This window comes from Pyxicephalus adspersus, chromosome 8 (genome assembly GCF_032062135.1).
Source record: "Pyxicephalus adspersus chromosome 8, UCB_Pads_2.0, whole genome shotgun sequence".
Classification (NCBI taxonomy): Eukaryota; Metazoa; Chordata; class Amphibia; order Anura; family Pyxicephalidae; genus Pyxicephalus; species Pyxicephalus adspersus.
In genome coordinates this window covers 5299705-5321882 of record NC_092865.1, presented here as the reverse complement: position 1 = coordinate 5321882, position 22178 = coordinate 5299705, and the positions used below count along the sequence as shown (strand labels likewise).

General features: G+C 40.1%; 1 protein-coding gene across 1 annotated transcript in view; it reads right to left on the bottom strand.

The window, feature by feature from the left end:
- Positions 1 to 22178, bottom strand: part of HOOK1 (hook microtubule tethering protein 1) — a gene marked incomplete in the record, with an annotated part of 41686 nt that overhangs the window by 8323 nt on the left and 11185 nt on the right. Inside the window, 13 exon segments of the mRNA XM_072419374.1 lie at positions 1039 to 1179; positions 2375 to 2435; positions 3309 to 3396; positions 4588 to 4698; positions 4802 to 5003; positions 6253 to 6393; positions 6980 to 7137; positions 10834 to 10917; positions 13556 to 13618; positions 15782 to 15849; positions 17413 to 17545; positions 19884 to 19934; positions 21883 to 21955. Of these exon segments, the coding sequence (XP_072275475.1) occupies positions 1039 to 1179; positions 2375 to 2435; positions 3309 to 3396; positions 4588 to 4698; positions 4802 to 5003; positions 6253 to 6393; positions 6980 to 7137; positions 10834 to 10917; positions 13556 to 13618; positions 15782 to 15849; positions 17413 to 17545; positions 19884 to 19934; positions 21883 to 21955 (1374 nt within the window).

The window sequence follows — 22178 nt, the reverse complement described above, 5'->3', positions numbered from 1 at the left end:
AAACTCCTCCTCTGGGGACAATGCATATGTATCCCCCGATCTGCTCTTTACCCAACCTCCACCACCCTGGATTTAACCAATTGGGGAATCAGATGTAGACACAAGCTTGAAGATGCTTTTAAAGCGTGAGCTTTAATATCGGATGCTCACCTGTGCTCCTTCTGTGCATGCATTTTCCTCACTAACCAGTGAGCTTGGTTATGGACCATTACTGCCATGGCATAGTATGTGGGGTAGTAATAGGTAGCAGATTTGCTGATGTGTAATAGGCCAAGGTCTGCTGAGAGCCCCTCCTTTGGATGTTACAGCTAAGCAGTTCTGATTTACAAAAAAAAAAAAAAAAAAACTCTATGGTTTTGATTTACTAATGGAATTTAGGCTGTTCATGAATTCTCACTCAGCTTAGTGAATTAGATGATCCTCTGCTGACATCTGTCATGTGTTAGCAACATTCCTGTATGGTTATGATGGTTCATGATTGGGTATTTCTTGCAAAGTGAATTTCCACCACATTCACTAAGCTACAGGAAATATCTCATGACTTTCCGAATTGAACATCCTAAATTCTTTAGGTAAATCATCCCACGTATCACTTATATTCCATAGAAAGTCAGGATGAAGAAAGACATAAGTCCATCAAGTTAAACCACTAGGGAAATAAACATATCCCAGATAAAAATGCTATGGACATAAGGATACAATAGTGGAAGTGCCCCCAGACAAATGTTCATTCCCACTGACACCCAACAAGCTGTGCAGATCAAATTGGGACAGTTACCAAAATACACAAAGGTGTGACAAAACGATCAGTAAATACAGCTGAAATAATTTAAAGATCTCCTTTCTTCTTGTAAAAGTGGAGTGATGTTTAGGCTGAGATAAAAAAAGGACACCTTCTAGTATATGATAATAAAAGAAGAACTTGCATCTCAACTACAAAAAAAAAAACAAAAAAAACAAAACAAAAAACAAATAGTAAAACAAAATCATGTAGCAGCGTCTCTCTCTAATAGTTGGCGCCGTGTGATGCCCTCTCACCTGTTCTCCGTCTCCATCTCGCTCATCTTCCTCTGCTTCTCGTCCAGCTGTGTCTGTAGCTCTGCGATTCGTTCATTCTCCGAGCCCTCCTGCTGCACGCGGAGCATTTTATTCTCATGCTGGAGTCTGATTAACATCTCCCTAAAAAAAGTGACAGTTTCCTAGTAAATGGCAGTGTGATCAGAGCCAGTAGTGTAGAAAGAATGATTTAACTCCTTCCTATCAGAAATTATACCCTGTGCTAGAATTAAGATAATTAATAACCCCTTTCAAGAGCGACCAGCTGACGCTGACACCTCCAGGATGCTACCACTAATGATCATGACCCAAAGTGGATACCAAACATGGGATTACATCAGCTGTCATTTACGGTCCACATAATAACCTTTTATTCTGTAGATGAACACTGCCACCTTAAGGCTTTAGTGGCATCTGCAGTAGTGTAATTGTCAGATACAATTACATAATTAAAAACATATATGTAAAATAATGTGAAACTCCCCAAAAAACTCCCTCTAAAATGTGAACTGTCTCTAAAAAAGTTTAGTTCCCTCTCTTCTAAAAATACATCTTCCCGACCACTCCTGTCTATATGTATAGGAATGAACTTTACAGTGGAGGACTGGTCTCAATTTTGACATTATACAGATACCTCCAACCTACTCCACCAACCTTCCCTCCACATGGTCACAATCTACCTCTTCTTTATTTTCTAAAAATGGGACTGCATGCCCCTCCCCTCACTCTTTTAATGGTGCAGACATCTTCTACCGATCTTCCTCTGGGTTTAGGATCTTAGCGTGATGTCACTCCTGCACATGCACACAGAAGTTTAATCCTGGTACAGTGGTGCACTGTGAATGTATACAGAACTGCACATGCACATAGGAGTTTACTCATTCTGGCCCCAAAGGCATACTAAGGACGTACACAGAGCTGCACATGTGTAGCCTAATGTACATTTTAAAGAAGATGGTAAAAAGCAGGTAAATACTTATTAATACAGAAGAGCGTACATTTCTTAATTATTTTATTTTATATTGTTAGGTTCTGCTAAAGCCTCAAACCCAGCCTAAATAAAATCTTTTCTTGGATAGCTATATTATTCTCTGTGTATATTTTAGCAACATATCTATTGTATAAATTCTGTATATTGATGTGTGTTTGCATCATCTATTTCATACTGTATTCCTCTTTTGGGATTTTCAACTCTGCTACCTTCCTGTAACTTGATATACACCCCAATAACAACTACTTGAAAAGGGCCTGGGGAGAACACACATATTATATATATAATGTGTGTGTGTCTGTTCTCCCCATATATATAGCTACTCACCGATACTCCACTGGTAGAAGCTCTGCTGCAAGATTATCATTACTTTGGAATCCAGGATCTCCTAAAATATGAGTGAATATCAATCAAAATAAAGACAACTAAAATACAGGAATGTAAAGCAGCGAGTTGTTGGGTTCATACAATATAACAAGTGGAGGATATGGTGGATGAAGGTTGTCACACTCACCTCTCCTGGGATCCATCGGCAGGTTTTTAGGTTTCACCTGAAGCACTGCAATTGCAACCCTGTAGAAGACATCTCTCCTAATTGATGACATGGCCAATGAGGGGACAGCTCTTTGTGATTCTGTGATGACTTGTGCCACTTGTAATTATAAAGTGCTATATGACTTCATGTTTGAGCATCGTCTAAGTGCTCACAATCCATAGGTGACCCTCTGGGGCACCCTGTGTCTTCAAATGCACTTCTGTGTGCCTCCATGACACCTTGCAGCCTCCTAAACCCTTCTCTATATTCTGGGTGGCCCTTCTTTCAGTCAATACAGACTGAAGAACAACAGACAAGAACTGGGGAGGTTGGACTGTTATCGCCAGCACATGGAGGCTCAGAGAGCAATAGAACATCATCACCAAAATGAGTTTTTGTGTCCCAGTTAAAAAGGAAATTTGCCATCATTTCTGTCCTGATGAAGATAAAGGGGGGTCGTGCAATGGTTTTATATATGTTGTCCTAGTTATGGTAAGGACTGAAGGGCACAAGTGATTTAATACAAATTGTTTAGGTTTGACCTTTTATGATAAAGTTTTGGAAAACCTAAGCGTAGGAAATGTATAATCAGATTATACAGTGTATGCTCAGTTTAACTCTTCCAAATCTAATAGACAGCACTTTTGCTGAGATTGTGCTTTATTATTAGAGTGTGCCTAATGTCCTCTAGGAGCCATATACCCCCAGTATAGTTGGTGGACTTACCAGACTGATTAAGGTGGTCTTGCTGCACCAACGAACATCTGAGCTCCTCATTGGTTTCCTTCAGAGCGTCACGATGGTTAATCAGCCTCTGCAAGAAATGGAGGGACTGTCAAATCACTGCAAATTATTGTTATTTTTCTACAGATAGTTAGATAATTGCCCTTTGATACATAAAATCTGTAAAACTCTGCTCTGCTGATGGAGGCCTCTGCACCCTCCACTATTCAAAAATCAGAGCTCACTATGTAACTAAATGGAAAAGAGATCATACTCCCTCCCCTTTCTACAGGGAAGAACAATCAGCTTTGCACCCTGTGTGTACACCCTGAACAAGCATTACCCTTTTTTGTTGGGTGGCCACCCACCCCAATTTATTGAGCCTCTGTACAGGGAGAAGTGTGAATCGATAATGAAAATACCTCAGAACACAGATATTTACAGGTGCAACATGTAATCATTTTGTTTAAAAATTTAGTATGTGTACAGTGGTCCCCCAACAGTATTTTTTTGGGGGGGATTACTAATCGATTGAGCAGGGACAGCTGCTGTCAATGCTATAGAGGAGGACACAGCAGAGTGCCATCTGCTCGTTCTTCCCCTTCACAGAACAGTTGGCTGCATCGATCAAGACTGATTGGAGAGCCTCCCGGGATACCTAATTCATGCATTCCAGGAGGCTTGCATGCATTTTCCTCACTAATGGGAAAGAGATGCCAATATCACGGATGTGCAGGGAGATTGTCTCTTTTTTTTGCCCTTTACAGCAGGCTATGTGACCTGATCCCGCACTTGCGCAGTACATGATTGGATGACGTAGCAAGAAGGACAAAGAAGAAGAAAAAAAGATGGCGGCCTCCGGCGTTCACGGGAAGTAGAAGAGTATCAAGACGGCGTGGGACCAGATCGAGGAGAGGTCCAGCGCCATCAAGGGATCTGCAGGGTTAAAGGTAATCATTGGAAGATCTCATTGGAAGTTCCTTTGTCTTTTTTAGAAAAAAGTTGACAGAGCTCCTCTTATTCTCAGTCTTTCTACAGAATATCCTGGGAGCCCATAATCTTTTTGGTTTACTGCTGTGCAAATAACAGCCAGGTCCTGCAGGTGAGTAGAAGGCCTCTCCCCTTTCCAGCACACCACTAGTAGGTTTTGTGGTAACCCATAACAGTGATGGACCAATAGTGATGCACAGAAGTTGAAGGTTTTGAAGGGAGTCACTAAGAAATTTAACCTTGCGCCAAATTATGGCTTTGGTTACCGTGTACTTCCATACTACACCATTACCTCCTTTTCCTTTATCAGTGCATCCTGCTTCTCACGTAGTTTGGTCAGTTCGAATGCCAAGGTGTCCGCTCGCTTAGATTCCATGGAAAGTTTGGTGTGCAAATCTTGGACCTATACAGAGACAGGAAACATCAGAAAAGGTGAAAGGCTGCAGGATCATGTGACTACACTCCAAAAGGGAACCTGTTTGCAGATATATAATGAAACTGCCTACCTGCCGCTTGTAAGTCTCCAGCTGAGTGCGAGCGGCGTTGGCTTTCTTAAGATCCTCCTCCAGGCTCACCGTATTGTGCATGTGCATTAAATTTGTGTCCTCCAGGGTTTTCACTTGTTTTCGCAGGTCGTTCAGATCCTCTAATTTCTTGCGGTATGTTTCCACAGTGGATTCCAGCTTGGTGGCTTTATCTGCTGTTGCTCTAAAAAAATAAATAAAAAACACAAATTTTTAATATGAAATATGCATTAGGTCAAGGCTTGCTGTAAATGTGACATTAGTCGACTTTTTTACCGTGTGCATGTTTATTATTTATTTTTTATTTGAAGCCAATTTCAGACCAGCAGCTATGATAAATGCCCTTTTTTATCATTACCAAATAGCTAGTAATTATTTCACCTGCCACTCTACATTTGAGAAATATGAGGAGTCAATAACAAAACTTTTGGGCTTTACACTATACACTAGGCCACAGAGTGGATGATATTGCAATCTACAGCTGCCATTTTGCTGAAAAGGGGTCTGCCAGCATTATTATTACACAGTATTTATATAGCACCAACATATTACTCAGCGCTTTACAAAGTCCATAGTCATGTCACTAGCTGACCCTCAGAGGGGCTCACAATCTAATACCCCTACTATAGTCATATGTCATTAATAGCTAAATTTTTTTTAAGGGGGAAGCCAATTAACCTAACTGTATGTTTTTGGAATGCGGGAGGAAACCCATGCACACACGGAGAGAACCTGCATGCTCCATGCAGATAGTGTCCTGGCTGAGATTCGAACCTGGGACCCAGCGCTGCAAAGGCCAGAGTGCTTACCACCGTACATAGATGGTCAACATACTTGTCCACCTGAAGGGGAGGATTGGCCATTTGATGTCAAATATAAAAAAAATATTGGGCCTTTAGTAAGCAGGGAGTGTAGGATGGAAGATTACATACTTTGGCCCACTGCGGCCTGTTTGCCGTGTTGTATTACATAGTTTGTATGATCCCAAAAAAGTATTGAAATTATATGTAACATACCCCTGACACTCGTACGCCATATATTCTACTACAAACCCTGGATCCCTGTAATCTGCATGCTCTACTGTATAGTAATATTCCTGACCCCTGTATGTTACACCTATGAACTAACGGAATTTATTTACTGCACTCAACATTGCATACAACCAGCACTTCTGCATACCGTACTGTGTGTATTATTATATTATAAACTGCAGGCTGATTTACAGTTCATGTTTTGTACATGACACACAAAGCAGTGCTGTGCTGTACGGTACATACTCTGGACCACTGTAGTCTGTACAGTTTTCTATATAATAAATACTAGAGACAACTGCACCCTCTAAGCAGTGTAGGTAATATGATTTTTTTTTTTGTGGAATTGAGAACTTTATATAGTTTTTGATCACTTCTAAAATCAGATATAAGAAGATGTACCTAAGAACATCTATTTCATCTTTTAAAGCCCTGGATTCCTCAGCTAAACCGGCCAACTCAACATTGCGATTCTGTGTCTCAATCAGCTGTTTCTCCAGCTCCTCACAGTGAACTCGATAATCATCCTTTGCTGCTTCCAACCTACCAATAAAAATAAAAAGAAAGATTAATATACACCTGAACATGATCCGCTGAGAGAGGTATCCACATACAGTTCATATGATGAAGTGTTGGTGATTTGACCACAAACTTATAGCTATCCTGCAATCCTGTGATCCAGCAAACCTGGAATGGATTTTTTAAAAGCCATTTGCTTTGTTAGCTAATGTTTTTAATTCTGGACCAAATCCATTTCAGATTTGCTGGATCACCCAACTTTACTGATGAAAGTTTATCCTCTCCAGCGTTAGAGAGCTTTAATAAATCAGGTTTAATATGCCAGGATGCTAAATAATTTTCCACAGGACTCCATCACAGATGAGATTATGAGATTTCTCTAGCTGTAGCAGTAACCATGGAATTACAAAAGATATATATATATATAATCAATTTGTATCAAAGCTGCACTTTGTTCTTTGTGTGTGCCTTATATTATGCTCTGCTGCACTGAAACAAAGCTACAATGACCTCCCAGTAAAGGTCTTGGCGTTCCTGGCATCTAACAGACATTCGATGGATTTGAGGGCCCGTACAAGTATAGAACCCTCTTTATACAGTTTGTATATACCTGTAATTTTCTTCCTGTAGCTGCTCCAGCTGAATCTGAAAATATTTTTTAGCTGCTGTATTCGTGGGCTCGTCAAAGGAGTCCAATTGCTTTATTCGTTCATTCTGCACCTCATTTTCAGCCAATAAACTGTTCCGTTCCTCTTGAAGGCTGGTCACCTGGTGAAGGAGACAAGTAAGGGATTAGATGTAGTGTACACATGGCAAATTTTTCTATTGAATAAGTGCAATATGTGAAATTATTACAATTTATTTTTATACCTCAATGAAATATCTGAAATGATCCGAGATGCAACATGGCCCATACATGGGTACTTAGAATCTAAAACACAAAGTGACTCCTACAACAGTGACACAAACTAAATAATTCTAAGCAACCATGGGTATTATTCAGTAATCAGACAGAATATTTACACCAATTTGTGAACTAATAATGCTATCCAGCAAACACTGCACCAGTGGTGAGGAATCCACCCGTATTTGAATTCTTTGTAACCCACTATAGCCAGAATTCAAAGTGAACCTTGCAGGGTGACATGGAAATCTATGAAGTAATCAACATTCCAATTAATCTTAAAGGTGTTGGTAGTATTAAGTTCAGGACTGTGAAGATCACTCGAGTTCCTCCACACCAGTATGGTCCCACCATGTCTTTTTGGAGCTGGCTTTGAACAGAGGGGTATGGTCATGCGGGAACAGAAAAGGACCTACACCAAACTGTTGTCACTGAGCAGGCTGAAAGAGCACAACTGTCAACCCAAACACAGTTTATACCTTGGATTTTATATAGAAAGTAGAATATAGTGAACCTAAAGGCACGTTTTATGAACATTTTTATGTTGAAGTTCAGGCAATCTTCAAAAGGGTTTGTGTTTTTGTCTATGCAATTCATAAACATTCCTATCCGGTAGGGACAGGTAAATGAGAAGCTGCAAACTGATTAGTTCCTCTTTGTGTCATTTTATTTTATTCCTGAACTAAAAGTGCTGTCCATCTTCTAAAGTCTCTCCACCCCAGGGCTGCAGCTTCCGTCATACACTTCCCAGGTTGTTGTAAGGCTGTGCCCCGCTACACACTGTGGTTCCGCGCTCCCTCCCTATGTCCCTAAAGAAAACATTCTTTTCTCCTCTTATTTGGTGGTAGTTGAGTCCTTCCTTTGTTCTAAAATGCAAAGTGTAAAAAAAAAAAAAAATGCACTCCGTGACCTAATCATGTCCCTGTGCTGACCCAATGAACTATTTAAAAAGTGTGACTTCGGAAAAGAGGACGTGACTGCACAAACTTGTGCTGAATTTAAACCTGTTTACTTAAGAGGTACTAAGGTGGCTCTAAAAATATCTTCACACGCCAAGCCAAAAGGACACACAGAAGGTTGCAAAATAGGCGTGCATGAGAATTCTGGGCAGATATGCAACACGTTGCACATTCAAGATGCTGATAACATTCTACAGATTGCGAGCCAATGGCTTCATGCTACTTGAAGTGTGAAGCAATCTAGAATATAAACTGAATATCTTTAGTGATACCTGCTATCCATAAAAGCAATCAGTATTGTCGGTAGGATGCACATTAGGAGGAAGGCAGACCTCATCTTTTATTGAATCCCAAAACTGAACGAACGAAAAGAAAGAAAGAAAAAAGAAACTGATGAACTGAGCAGTGGGGTAGTGAAAGCAAGCCAAGTAGGAGGAAGGGCTACATTGAAGAGACCCTATCACTTTGCCCACGCAGGGCTAGGTGCAAAAAAGGCCTTTCTAATATCACCTCCACTTCTTTTGGTTCCTCTGGTAGTTCCTTCTGTTCCACAGCTGTCCAAAATGTCCTACAGTTCCAGGTATGGGGTAGCACGTGGCCCCCTTCCTCTATGACAGTGTTAGGATCTAGCAGCTAATCACTGTCATATGACAGAGGGAATAACATTATTGTTCTACCAAATCACTAACAGAAGTCATAACAGTACCAGGGGAAGAAGAAAGGAGTGGCAAAGAATCAGTGGTAAGGTAAGTTAAGAGATTTTGCTGCAACCTTTCCCTGCAATGGTAAGATGACTTTGTGTCTGTAGGCAGTAAATCTGTTACATTGTCCTGTGAGGAAGTGAAGTTTCGCTTTATGGTAAAAGCTATAACAATAGATCAAAATGCAATACTTCAGATGGTGTGTGTGAATATATTATATATATATATACATACATACATACATACATACATACAACATAGACACCATTTGAACAGGGCTGCAGCAACTATAAGAGGACAAACATCAGTCGGGAAAGCAGCCAAATACATTGATAGTAAAGCATTTTTTAAAACGCTGGGGCTCTGATCTCAGATTTGGTTTGATGTCAAGGTCATTTGTATAACCCTGACCCTCTTTATGTTAAGTGTAATCCTATAAAAACTACACGAATTTACAGACAAGCACTGTTTCAAGGGCAGCAAATACAAACGGATTGATCTGGCACTAAGTGTGGGAGCAAGGCCAGCGTTATTGGCCAATGGTATTATCATGTTTGATTTCCACGTTATATATTAACCGGACACTCAAACACTACATTATCTTTAAATTGTATGGATTTACCCTGATCAGCCAACATTTTTAACCACTGACGAGTGAAATTATTACCATTGATCCTCTGGTTACGAAGGCCCCTGACAAGGAGGGGGTATGTGAGACCCAGGTCACAATCAGAGCATCTCTAAAAGTGTAGATCTTGTGGGGTCCTGGTACGGAGTGTGTAGTACCTACCAAAAGTGGTCAAAAAAAGGCTAACCAATGAAGCTGTGACTAGGCAAAGGTCATCAATGTGTGTGGGGAAGGTAGGCTAGCCTGTTTGAGCTAATTATAAAGAAGAGCTGCTGTATCACAAATTGCTCAATGTTTATTGCTGACCATAAGATAATGGTGTCAGAGCACACAGTGCATTGCAGACAGCTACACATAGGGCTGCATAGTTGCAAACCAGTCAGCCCATGCTGGCCTATGCCTATAATGGGCATGTGAGCATCAGAAATGGGCCAAGGAGGCATGGAAGAAGTTGGCCTGGTGTTATGAACCATCTTCCTTTGAATCGTGTGGATAGCCAGGGGCATTTACGTCATTTATCTGGGGAGGAGATGCCAGCTGGATGCAGATAGTGGCCTACCTTCTTTCCGAAGCAGCTCCAATCCCCCTAGGGTACAGCAGCATACAAGGGTGCAGGTTTGGTCAATAGTTCTACAGTGATTTGCTAAAAGAGGAACTGGGTAGTAGAAGACTTCCTCTGTCTGCTCTTGTTTACAAGTGGAAGCAGCAATCTGCTGAAGTGAGGAGGAATTCTGAGCACTGCCACTGATGTCAGATACCACAAAATCATGAAAAGGTAGCCCAAAATCCTTAGCGTATGTGCTTCCCCACCGCTACGTTAAATGGCTGATAAATATTGACCTGTCTGTTACTTTAATAAACGGGCACATGTACAACCATCCACTAGACCCTCTGTTCCTAAAAGGTTGGTGCTTTAATATCTTGGAATGTAATTACGGCTGAAAATTTTCTTGTAAAAACCTGACAGCGGTTATCTCCTCCGTTCCCCACACACTGCTTCCATACCTTAAACAATGTCATTTCAAAAGACATTTTTTTTTTAAACTTTGCAGCTTTCATTAAATTAAGTCAGTGATCCTGGCATGAATGACAACACTCTGTCAGTTTCCCAACTGTGATCCTTTACGGTCACTCTACAGCTCTCCTAATAGACATTATAATAAAAAATGCGTTATAAAAGAAAACAAACAGGCAACTGTTTATGATATGCAGGTATTAAAACATGATCCAATCAGGGTTTACATCTATAATAAACAATTAACAGGTCCTTACTTGGAGGTCCAGCTCCTGACACCTCTGTTTCAGCTCTTCCTTCTCAGCTTCTGCTTCCTCCAGTAATTCCAGGGTCCGGTTAAGCTACAATACACAGAACAATTCATTATTATTAACATAAAAAACTCCAATATAGGACAGTTGTATGTGGATAGATAGAGGAAAAAAACTGTCCACTGTCTCACAGATAGGCACAAGAGGGAAATTGCACAGCACAGTACAATTCCCTCATTTTTAGAAGTAAGCCAAATTTAGCAACAAGAAGTTATATACGACTTGGAGCTTTAAACTACATACACACGTCAGATGATTCCCATCCGATAATTGCCTCAGGGGTGAAATCAGACAAGAATCTGGCGTGTGTACAGCATGTCGTCGTTCATGGATCCATCCTGGCGGATCCACAAAGGGCGAACAATCATAAAAAAAGTGGAGGGGAGAGAGCGAAGTGGGGTGCTGCTCCATCATTCTCCCCCTCCCCTCTCCAAAAAGCAGAACGGTGCTGTATGTACAGCGCTCGTTCATGCATCTTTCAGTCCTTTGTCGTTGTAAAATATCCTTCCCAACGACAATTATTCCAGGTGTGTACCCACCCTTAGGTTACAGTTCTGACCAGTGTTTTACATCCCATGATGTCAGGCTCCTAAAATGCACTCAAACTACAATGTAAGAGGTAAGGGGTGTACATGAGGTATAAAAGTGTTTTCTAATAATAATTTGGCTTGTAAGAATTACTACATTATAAAGGAAATCCACAAAAAAATGGAATACTTCCCAGCTTTTATGTGCAAGCCCCCAGGGAACTATACTGAACAATAAGCTCCCATTGCTACTCATTATAAGGAATGCTAATTGCATGTAAAATGATCTTATTATTTCAGTAGATGAAGTCACACACCTAAAGCAAGTACAGATTGTACACCTGAGCTGCATACTTTTTCCAGGTCAGTGATTCAGAAGGTATTAAAGGTTAAAGTTCAGGCAAGCTATAGAACTAGGTCAACAATAGCTCACATGATCTCACGAAAGGGCTGCATGGATGCATCAGAGGAGATCAGCAGCACTGACACTTGTGAAAAAAGTGTATTTATTAAAAGGAAAAGGCAACAATTGTTTGTGATACATACACATTGCTTTGGCAAACTACACCTTGTCCAGTTAGTGTTAAAAATTAACTCCTGCCTATTGGTGACCGACCCTGGTGACCATTCATTTAGAGCAGGTGCTTCCATCACAGATGGCTTCATCAAACACAATAAAACTTTTATAAAGGCTGACGAAGAAATGAGGGCGCTGAACAGGCAGGTACACACAGTGGGAGGTAGACATGTATGTTTGGGTGACTCAGGTGTATGTGTTAAATCCTGAGTATACAGGGCCACAGACGTGTTCCTGTGTGGAGTGGAGTGGGTAGGTATTAGAATTAGGTGTGGCAGAGTCGGGGAGTGGTGAGAAGTCTGCCAAGTCATTAGGACAAAACTAGTTTTATTGCAATAAAAATAACTGATGATAATATAACCATGTGTTATGAGATTCATAGCTTCTGTACACAATATATGTAAATATTTATTTAAAGGATGTTTTTTTTTAATGTGTGTGTCTGGCTGGTGGCAAGTTATATCTTTCCTTTTTCCAATCTTTCCTCTTACAAAGAAATATTTGTGAGTGTGTAAGATAACATGTATACCCCCTGTGAGATACGGTTTCTCCTGCTGGCTGCTGCATCATTACAGAATACAGAGACCAGTGGGAACAACCACAATACGCAGCGGGGTACTGCTATTATTATTATTATTATACAGGATTTATATAGCGCTAACATATTAAGCAGCGCTGTACATTAAACAGGGATTGCAAATGACAGACTAATACAGACACACAGGAGGAGAGGACTCTGCCTCGAAGAGCTTACAATCTGCTACTTGACATAGATGTGAAGATTTGACTTGCCAATGACTTTACAGGCTACCCTTGTTCATTAGTAAGCCTTCATAAAACCTTTCAGGTCATCAATCCTTTCATTTTATTATATATATATATATATATATAATATATGCATAAGAAAGATTCTCTTAAAAATAAAATAACAATATAAAGGTCAGAATGATCTATGTACATAAGGACACTTATCTCACTGATAATTGAAGACAATAGAAGTTTGGCAGGTATCCAAAACGATTGTTTTACACAACATAGAAAACTTCTGTTCTGCTTAAATAAAGCTGGGTTATCTGCCAGGGTCATTCTTTGTTTTTTTTTATAGATTGAATACCATTCAAGCAATTGATTTTTGGTAGATCAGACTTTGGCCCTCATTTATTAAAGCTCTTCAAGGCTGGAGAGGGTACACTTCCATCAGTGAAGATGGGTGATCCAGGAAACCTGGAATGAATCTGGTCCAGGATTCAAAACATTTGCTTGCAAATAGCAAATGACTTTGAAGAAATCCATTCCAGCTTTGCTGAATCACCCAGTTCCATTGATGGGTGTGTACCCTCTCCAGCCTTGGAGAGCTTTAATAAAATCAGGCCCAATGTTTGGATTATGTGTTTGGCCAGCAAAATATAGATATCCTGCATGGCTACAGACACCTGATTATAGGCTGTGACTATGAACATTATCATGGATGTTCATCTGTATATCTATTTTTAAAAATTCACTTCAACCAGGTTATACAAATGAATAGGCCAGCTGTAATGTGTTGTTATAGAATAAGAGGTACCTGTTGCTCCATGTCTCCTTCTAGCTCCACCAATGAAGAGTCCACACTGTCCTTACTCATGAGCTGGAAAACACAAAAAAACACATGTGGAACATAAATCACTGAACACATAGCAATCCATCAAATCGTAGGCTACACACACACATTCAATAATCTCATTGGAAACGATCTTTCCCTATCCTTTCCAAAGACAAAAGACTGATTGAGAGCAGTACATAAAAAGCATTCAGCTCTATAGAGAGGGGAGGGGGCAGAACGCCGGACGCCACTCCGCACTTATATTACCATCATTGGGTGTTTGTGGATCCACCAGGACAGATCCACGAACGACATTGGACGAGCACTGTAGACACGCCAGATTCTCTCTCGTCCCTTACCAGACCTGAGACGATTATTGGAAGAGAATCATCCGACGCGTGTACGTAGCCTAACAACAGATTCACAGTATGCTTATCACAAGATGTGATTAAAGCTATGTACACACTTCCAATGGTTCTCGCCCAATAATAAATGACTATAATTGCAAGTGTGTATGCGGCTTTAGGCAGCCCTTGCATTATGAAGTGCACTGCAACACTGCTCATTAAAATGCTGAAATGCACCTGCTTTGGAAAGGTGCAATGAAGTGCTGTTAAAATCTAATATCCCTACTCCAACACACAACACAATATCGTGGTTTGTGTGTTACAGTAACGATTGCTTAGATTTTATCAGACAGACAAAATATTACACATTAGGATTACATCAGAAATGTCAGCCAATGCTGTCAGAATAGGCAGAGTATTATACACACGTCATTCTTGTGGAACAAGAGTACTACTGCTTTAAAGGAATTTAGTGAGCACTCACCCCCCTCCCAATCTGCAGTAACACACATTCACCTTATAGAACCAGATGTGGCACCTCCAATCATACTCCCCTTCTGCAGTGTGAGAAAAATATTTGGACATTTACAATTCTACAGCACTATAAACCTAATTCTGGTTTCCATCCTTAATATATTATTCAGCCAAGTTCATAGGTTCGTAAATTCCTTTGCATGAAAGCTGTGAAATACTACACCAAGGGACTCGGACAGGCAAGGACGCTGTGTTTTGAGGTGATGAAGACTGTAGAAACTCACACAGGGCTTGGGATGACCTGTCCCTTGTCCCATTGAGAAAAAATAGGAAAAGAGTAAACTATGTACGTACTACTTCCTCTTGTGGGACGCTTACATTGCTGCAGATATATCATATTGGGTGGATAAGATCACTACACATGGTAAGATATTTGCCCGTCTATGAGTAGACCTGCCACCACATATAGGTCTTCTGGTTCTTATCAGGTGCACCAAATCTATAACTTTTTGTAACCCACCAAGAGTCTTCAATGTTAGAAAATCCTACACTAAACAGCGCTGGAGAAAAAAAAAAAAGCACTAAATTTATATGATGCAAGAAAAGCATTGCTGAAGTAAATGGGGTGGAAAAGGGTGAGATAAAGAAGAGTTAGGGTAAGCAATGGACTGGGAGGGAGCAGGGGAGAAATGGACTGGATTGGATGTATGAGAAACAGGGTAAAAAAAAATAACTTGGGGCAACAGAGGTAGAACAGGGCAAAGGGTTCTCCCCTGGCCCCTTTTAAGCTGGGCGCATCAGCTGGCAATTTTCAGTAAGCACCCGGCAGTTTGTGGGTGTATGTTAAAAAGTTGGGTCACAATGCGTGCCTACAACTTCTTCCCATCCAGCTTAAAAAAAAATTCTGGGGAGAATACTGAAAAGGGGACCAGTAAGTGAGATACACAAGAGGAGGCAGTATAAGATGCAAGTGGGCAGTAAGAGATGCAAGTGGGATAACCAGGGTGAGGGATTGGACAAGGGAACAGAGCAAAATACAAATGCATAGTGAGAGATGTAAGGTGAGAGATTCACTTGAATGAAACAATAACAAAAACATTGGGAGAGCAGCAAAAAAAAAAAAATACAATATATGGAAGCCAATTAAAATAGAATTCTGATGTGGCTGATATGGGTTTACTCTTAGGACTATCATGACACAAAATAGCAATGATAGAAAAGTGACTCATAGTATGTGACTCATAGTAGGCTGATTAATGAAAGATGAATTGTAATTGGTCACTTTGTATACAGGTTTTTGCAATAAGGTATAAACAGAGCGGCTTCTTTTGTGTTGTGTCTTCCTCTAAAACATTTTAGAACAAAGAATAAATCAACGGCTGCTTACCTCCTGAATGGCAGTCATAACCACATGCTGTACGGACTCTTCCAAGGTCATAATGATCTGGATGTGTTCTGTAAATATTGTGCACAGAAATGAGAAACAGACCACAACAGAAACTAAGAACAATCCCTAAAGAATCACTGGATGAGAATCTGATAAATTGCTGTCATATGACTGTCACAAAAAAAGATAAGTATACTAAAAATGATCAAAACATTCATAAGGGAAGGCTGTGCAGCGCTGGGTCCCAGGTTCGAATCTAGGACAGGACACTATCTGCATGGAATTTGTAGATTCTCCCAGTGTTTTTGTGGGTTTCCTCTAGGTGCTCCGGTTTCCTCCCACATTCAAAAAACATGCAGATAGGTTAATTGGTTTCCCCCCCAAAATTGACCTTAGACTGTATTAAAGACATTTGACTAAGGTAGGAACATTAAATTGGGAGCCCTGTTGCCTGTCGTGACATGACTATGAACTTTGTAAAGCACTGCATCATATGTCGACATTATGTAAATATTGTGAAAACCTTTAGTACACAAAATACTATGAAAACCTTTAGTACACAAAACACTTCAAGGGATGGCAGATGCCTGAATTACCTGCTACCTTCTCTGGAAAATCTAAAGCATATCCAAACCAAGAATTGAAAAATGAAATGCACTCCAGGACAGGAAGTGTGCTAAGAGTTCTTCCCCTGTTCTTGTCCACAACCACAAGAAGGGGGGTATCTGTTCAGAAAGTTGAACTAAGCATCTGTTTGGGGTATTATTCCAAATAAACCCACTATAAGGAGCAATCTTCTCACTGACTACCCCTTCATTACCAACCATTAAACAAAGGGGGTTTTCCACTTTTCTACTGCTCACCAATGTAATCAATTCTGACCAATGTAAAGAACAATAGTAAGAGAACTAGTATAAAAGTACCAATGATCCTATTAGCCATTTGTAAAGGGGCATTCTTCCCAAGCATCCCTAGTGTAAGCGGCATTCTTCTCACAGATCACCAGTGTAATAGGGATGGGACCCACTTCCCCAGTTACCATTCCAAGGGGATTCTTCTTCACTGGCCATTGTAAGGGGAAACAGCTCGACCTACAATGTATATGAGGGGTTCATTGGCCATCATTGTAAGTGACACTATAATTTTCATGGCCTGAGGGTTTTTTCTGGACAAAATTATCATATTTTTACTTTAATTATTACTACTAATGTTGTTGTATAGAGCAGCCCCGGGCGCCAAATACATTATGTATGTCACATGTTTTATATTTTTATCCACAACATACTGATATCAATAATGCCGTGAACTGTAGGTATAGTAATTTGCAGGGGGTTCCCGAGACCCAATTGGTATTGGATAACATTCTTTGTTAAATGTGACCGGCAACAGATTTTATTTTTCCATGATAAATAATTATTAAATGGTCACTGCAATTTCCTCTGATCAGGGTACAGTAACACCATCAGCAGGAACAGAGGAAACTTCCTTCCAGATTGATAAGTTTCAGTCAAAGGTCAGAAAATCAATAACATTCTCTGTGATTCTCAGTGAAGAGTTATGGGATAAATAAAATAGAAGCGATTCTCTTTCAGTGATGGAGCCAATGTTGTTGTACGACACTCTCCCCTTACCTTGCTTCTTTTCACAGTTAATGGCACACCCCAGAATAAGCTGTAACAGTCGCCCCATTTCTGTCGGGTCTGACTGTTCTGCAATTTGATTGAGATCGGGATAAAGGTATTCGGAGACGGGCTGGTCCAGGACCTGAGAACATTGAACATATGATTAAGGTCATTTAGGTGATGGCAATAATCTTGATAAATTCAATTAAGAAAACTGAAGCAGTACAAATTGGCCACAGAAACCAGATAACCACGTTTAAGACAAGATAATTCCAAATAATCTTCTACTTCTATGTGTGGTTTTCTATTTGCAGAAGTCTGCCCAGCCAGAGCTCTCCTATTTGCAGGGAGCATGAGATTCACTGACTACAAAGCCATAGGGTCTGATTTATGAAAGCTCATCAGGACTGGAGAAGAAGGACTACCATAGGAGAACCTGTGTTATCCAGAAAACCTCGAAAAGATCTAATCCAGGATTGAAAAACAATTGCCAACTAACAGCAAATTAGTTTAAGAAATATATTTAAGGTTTGCTGGATCACTCAGGTTCACCGATGATAGTCTATCTTCTCCAGTCTAGGAGAGCTTTCATAAATCAAGCCCAATAAGTTGCATGTTGGACCTCTGCACTGAGACCACTGTTTCCAGATGAAGAGCAAGGGCCCTTCTTTGCAGGATGCTAGCAGAGGACAAACTTTTCAACTCAGGATATGGATGTTGTCTAATGACAACAAATTATAAGATGCTGGTTTTAGTTTACTAAGGGATTATAGGAGAACCAAGGTGAATTATTCCCTTGCAAAGGATAAATCTCTTAGCTTAGTAAATGTGGTGAAAATTCGCTTTGCAAATACCCAATAAAGTGTAAAGATATCTAAAAAAAATAAAAGATATCTAAAAAAGCAGCCTTTCAATTTGCAAATAATTGGATGGTAAGCTCCATTGGATAGATTCCTCTCCTCCTCCTATGTGTTGGTTTGTACTGTCTGCCGGTTTGTCAACTGCAACCCCTGTTTATTGTACAACGCTACATATTATGTTGGTGTTTTATAAATAAAGGTTATTATTAATAATAATTGATGAAGTTAGCAGAGTTTTACCCTATTCACTAAAGTAAGTGAAATATTCCTTGCAAATGGATTATTCGTTTTGCATGGTAACAGCCTGAAATCCTTTAGTAAATGAACCCTATTGCACACTTTTTGTTTTGATACATCTGGAACGCATATAACTTATTTACACTAAAGCTTTCATTAGATTTTATTCGACTTTGGAAATATTGTACCTGCAAATGAAAATTTATGTCAACTGAGTTCTGAGATTTACTGACAGAGGCCGGCTGGCGGACTTTTCTCTACAGCAGTTGAGCAATACAGCTTGGTCACCGCCCCACCCCTAACCTGGACAGTTAGGGCAAAGAAGCACATTACTGAGTCTTCCTAAACCTTTGCTTTAGTTCTGAAAGCAGATGAAAAGAGTCAGAACCTCTGCCAGGTTTTTTATGGTGTTTATGTTGTGTTTTATGCTGTTTATTGTGTGTATGGTCGTTCAGTGATCAGTTGTTCTGTGGTACACTTTCTCCTGTACATATCACTTCCTGCATCATTCAAACGATTGTGTCTAGTGTGTGTGCATTATTGGTAGATTATATTTGAACAGAATGTGCATGTACAGAATCATGCACAATGCCATCGTTCAAAATAATCGCGAATAATCGTTGATCGGTCGTTAATCGTTCGTTTTCCAACGACAACTATTGCATGTGTACCTAGCCTACGTCGCTTAAAGAGCTCTTGTTGGCTACTGTGGGTCACAACTCTTTGCGCTGTCCATACAGAACCCCCTCATGCCTGACATTGCAAATCTCCCGCCTTACCTCTCTGTAATAATCCACAATTATTTATGTCAACTGAGTTCTGAGATTTACTGACAGAGGCCGGCTGGCGGACTTTTCTCTACAGCAGTTGAGCAATACAGCTTGGTCACCGCCCCACCCCTAACCTGGACAGTGAGGGCAAAGAAGCACATTACTGAGTCATCCTAAACCTTTGCTTTAGTTCTGAAAGCAGATGGAAAGAGTCAGAACCTCTGCCAGGTTTTTTATGGTGTTTATGTTGTGTTTTATGCTGTTTATTGTGTGTATGGTCGTTCAGTGATCATGAGTTGTTCTGTGGTACAATTTCTCCTGTACATATCACTTCCTGCATCATTCAAACGATTGTGTCTAGTGTGTGTACATTATTGGTAGATTATATTTGAACAGAATGTGCATGTACAGAATCATGCACAATGCCATCGTTGAAAATAATCGTGAATAATCGTTGATCGGTCGTTAATCGTTCGTATTCCAACGACAACTATTGCATGTGTACCTAGCCTACGTCGCTTAAAGAGCTCTTGTTGGCTACTGTGGGTCACAACTCTTTGCGCTGTCCATACAGAACCCCCTCATGCCTGACATTGCAAATCTCCCGCCTTACCTCTCTGTAATAATCCACAATTCCTTGAAGAATCTTCTTTAGATTGTTAATCTGAGCAAACAAAAAGAAGATTAAATTCAAACACAGCATTATTAGCTGACAGAGACATATAATTAATAAAGACATAGCGCTATTAGCCAGACTAAACACGCTCTATTTATAAGGTCGCCCTCTCGAAGCCTGCACGCAAGTCATTTTCATGACAAATATTTGCATACGTTAAGGATTCATCCGCTTACAACCCGGCTGCTGTTATAACATTACTACCTGCTGTTTGTATAGTACTAGGAGACAGCAAAAACAAATGTAGAGTTTTAAGGGCAGACTGGTCAGAGCATCCAGAGAACGCAATGACCTCAAAAAAAGAAAAAAGAAAACTTCCACCTTTTTCATAATTATATGTGTACATAAAACACCTAAACTGAATCATTACACAGCTTATTCTCACAATGCAAATCTATTTGGGCAGGGTCCTCTCCTCCTCCTGTGTCACTGTCTGTATCTGTCTGTCATTTGCAACCACTATTTAATGTACAGCGCTGTGTAAAATGTTGGCACTATATAAATACTGTTTATTAATTTATAATAATATTAATATCAATAATAATCAATTGCTGCCATTAAACCACATGGATCTAGACGGATGGTTGGACAGCACTGTGGCTCAGTGGTTAGCACTCAGGCCTTTGCAGTGCTGGGTCCCAGGTTGGAATCTCGGCCAGGATTCTATCTGCATGGAGTTTGCAGGTTCTCCCCGTGTTTTGTGTGTTTCCTCCTGGTAATCTGGTTTCCTCTCATATTCCAGCAACATGCAGTTAGGTTATTTGGCATATGACTATGGTAGGGATATTAGGTTGTGAGCTCCTTTAAGGGACAGCTAGTCACATGAATATGGACTTAGTACAGCGCTGCGTAATTTGTCTGCGTTATTTAAATACTGTTGTATAAAAAATAATAATAATCTAAAATATTCTCCACTAGTAAATGCTTTAGTAAATGTCAGATTCACTGCTAAATAGCTCATATGAGTTGTTTGACTCATTTAAAAACAATGCACTCCCTCGGTGGCTGATGTCTTATTATTGCAGATGTTGGGCACTGTATGAGCTTGTTTAAAATTCTCTACATAAGGATGAGGGGGCTTGTAAAAATGTGAAAGATGCATCAAAATTACACCTCAAGAATCTTGCGTGTGTACAGCGCTCAACATCTTGGCAGATGACAATCAATGAACGATTGTAATGGCAGTAAAGGGTAGAGAGAACAGCAATGTACAGCACTTGTTCATGCATCGTTCAGTCTTTTGTCATTGGAAAGGATTGTGAAAGATTATTGAAAGTTTGTATGCAACCTTATTTTCTAATGTAGCAATCACACAATAGTGCGGCACCACAGATTGTGGTACACTGCAACTCAGGTACATTGACAAGGTCCCCTGAAATGCCATTCAGAATGAATGGGAACACAGTGCACAAATGCCTGTTATGTGTATTGAGGTAACTTGAGCAGCACCACACTGAAATAATGTATATTTGGCCCAAACCCTAGCTGCATATTTAATTTGAGCTTTAAGTTTTTAAATGCAACTGTCATGTTCTTTTTATTTTATAAAATACATTTAGGTTGCATTTAAGTGCTGCTGATCTCCTCATCATTCAGACACTTCCTGTATGCATGCACCCCATCCATGGCTGCATGACATTTCTCAGGGCATGGTTCCTGATGGTGACAACAGTAGACTATGCCTGTAAAATGTATATGTCAGCATGGTCACTTGTAGCCTCTATCAGGGGCATAGATTCACACCGGATGGTGCACAGGTCCGGAAGAAATACTCAAAGCACACCAGGATTACAGAAAGCACACACAGCTTCAGTATTTAAACAATATTTACTTATCCTGGAGTCACATGTATTTCTAAAAACTGTACCAAGACAATAGTTTGTTTCTAATGTACAGAATTATATTAGGTAAGGGAGAACTTAATGATATCAAATACCTTTATTCTTCGATTATCACCAACGTCATCTTTGATTCGTCCCAGCCAAGCCTCGTTAAACCAAGAGATGTCTCTGCAGTAGGCAAAAGAGAGAATAAACCAGCCTTACAAAGCACTGTGATTTCGTCCGGTATATTTATTTAATAGGATATTTGCCCAACATCACCAACAGGGGGTTGCAGGTAGGTGGTATAAAACCCCAATCTTGCTGGCACCTCATTTTGAACAATGTGGGTATAGAACAAGCTAACACATCAGATTTTGCTGAGAGACCTTTGTATTCTTAGAGCGATCCC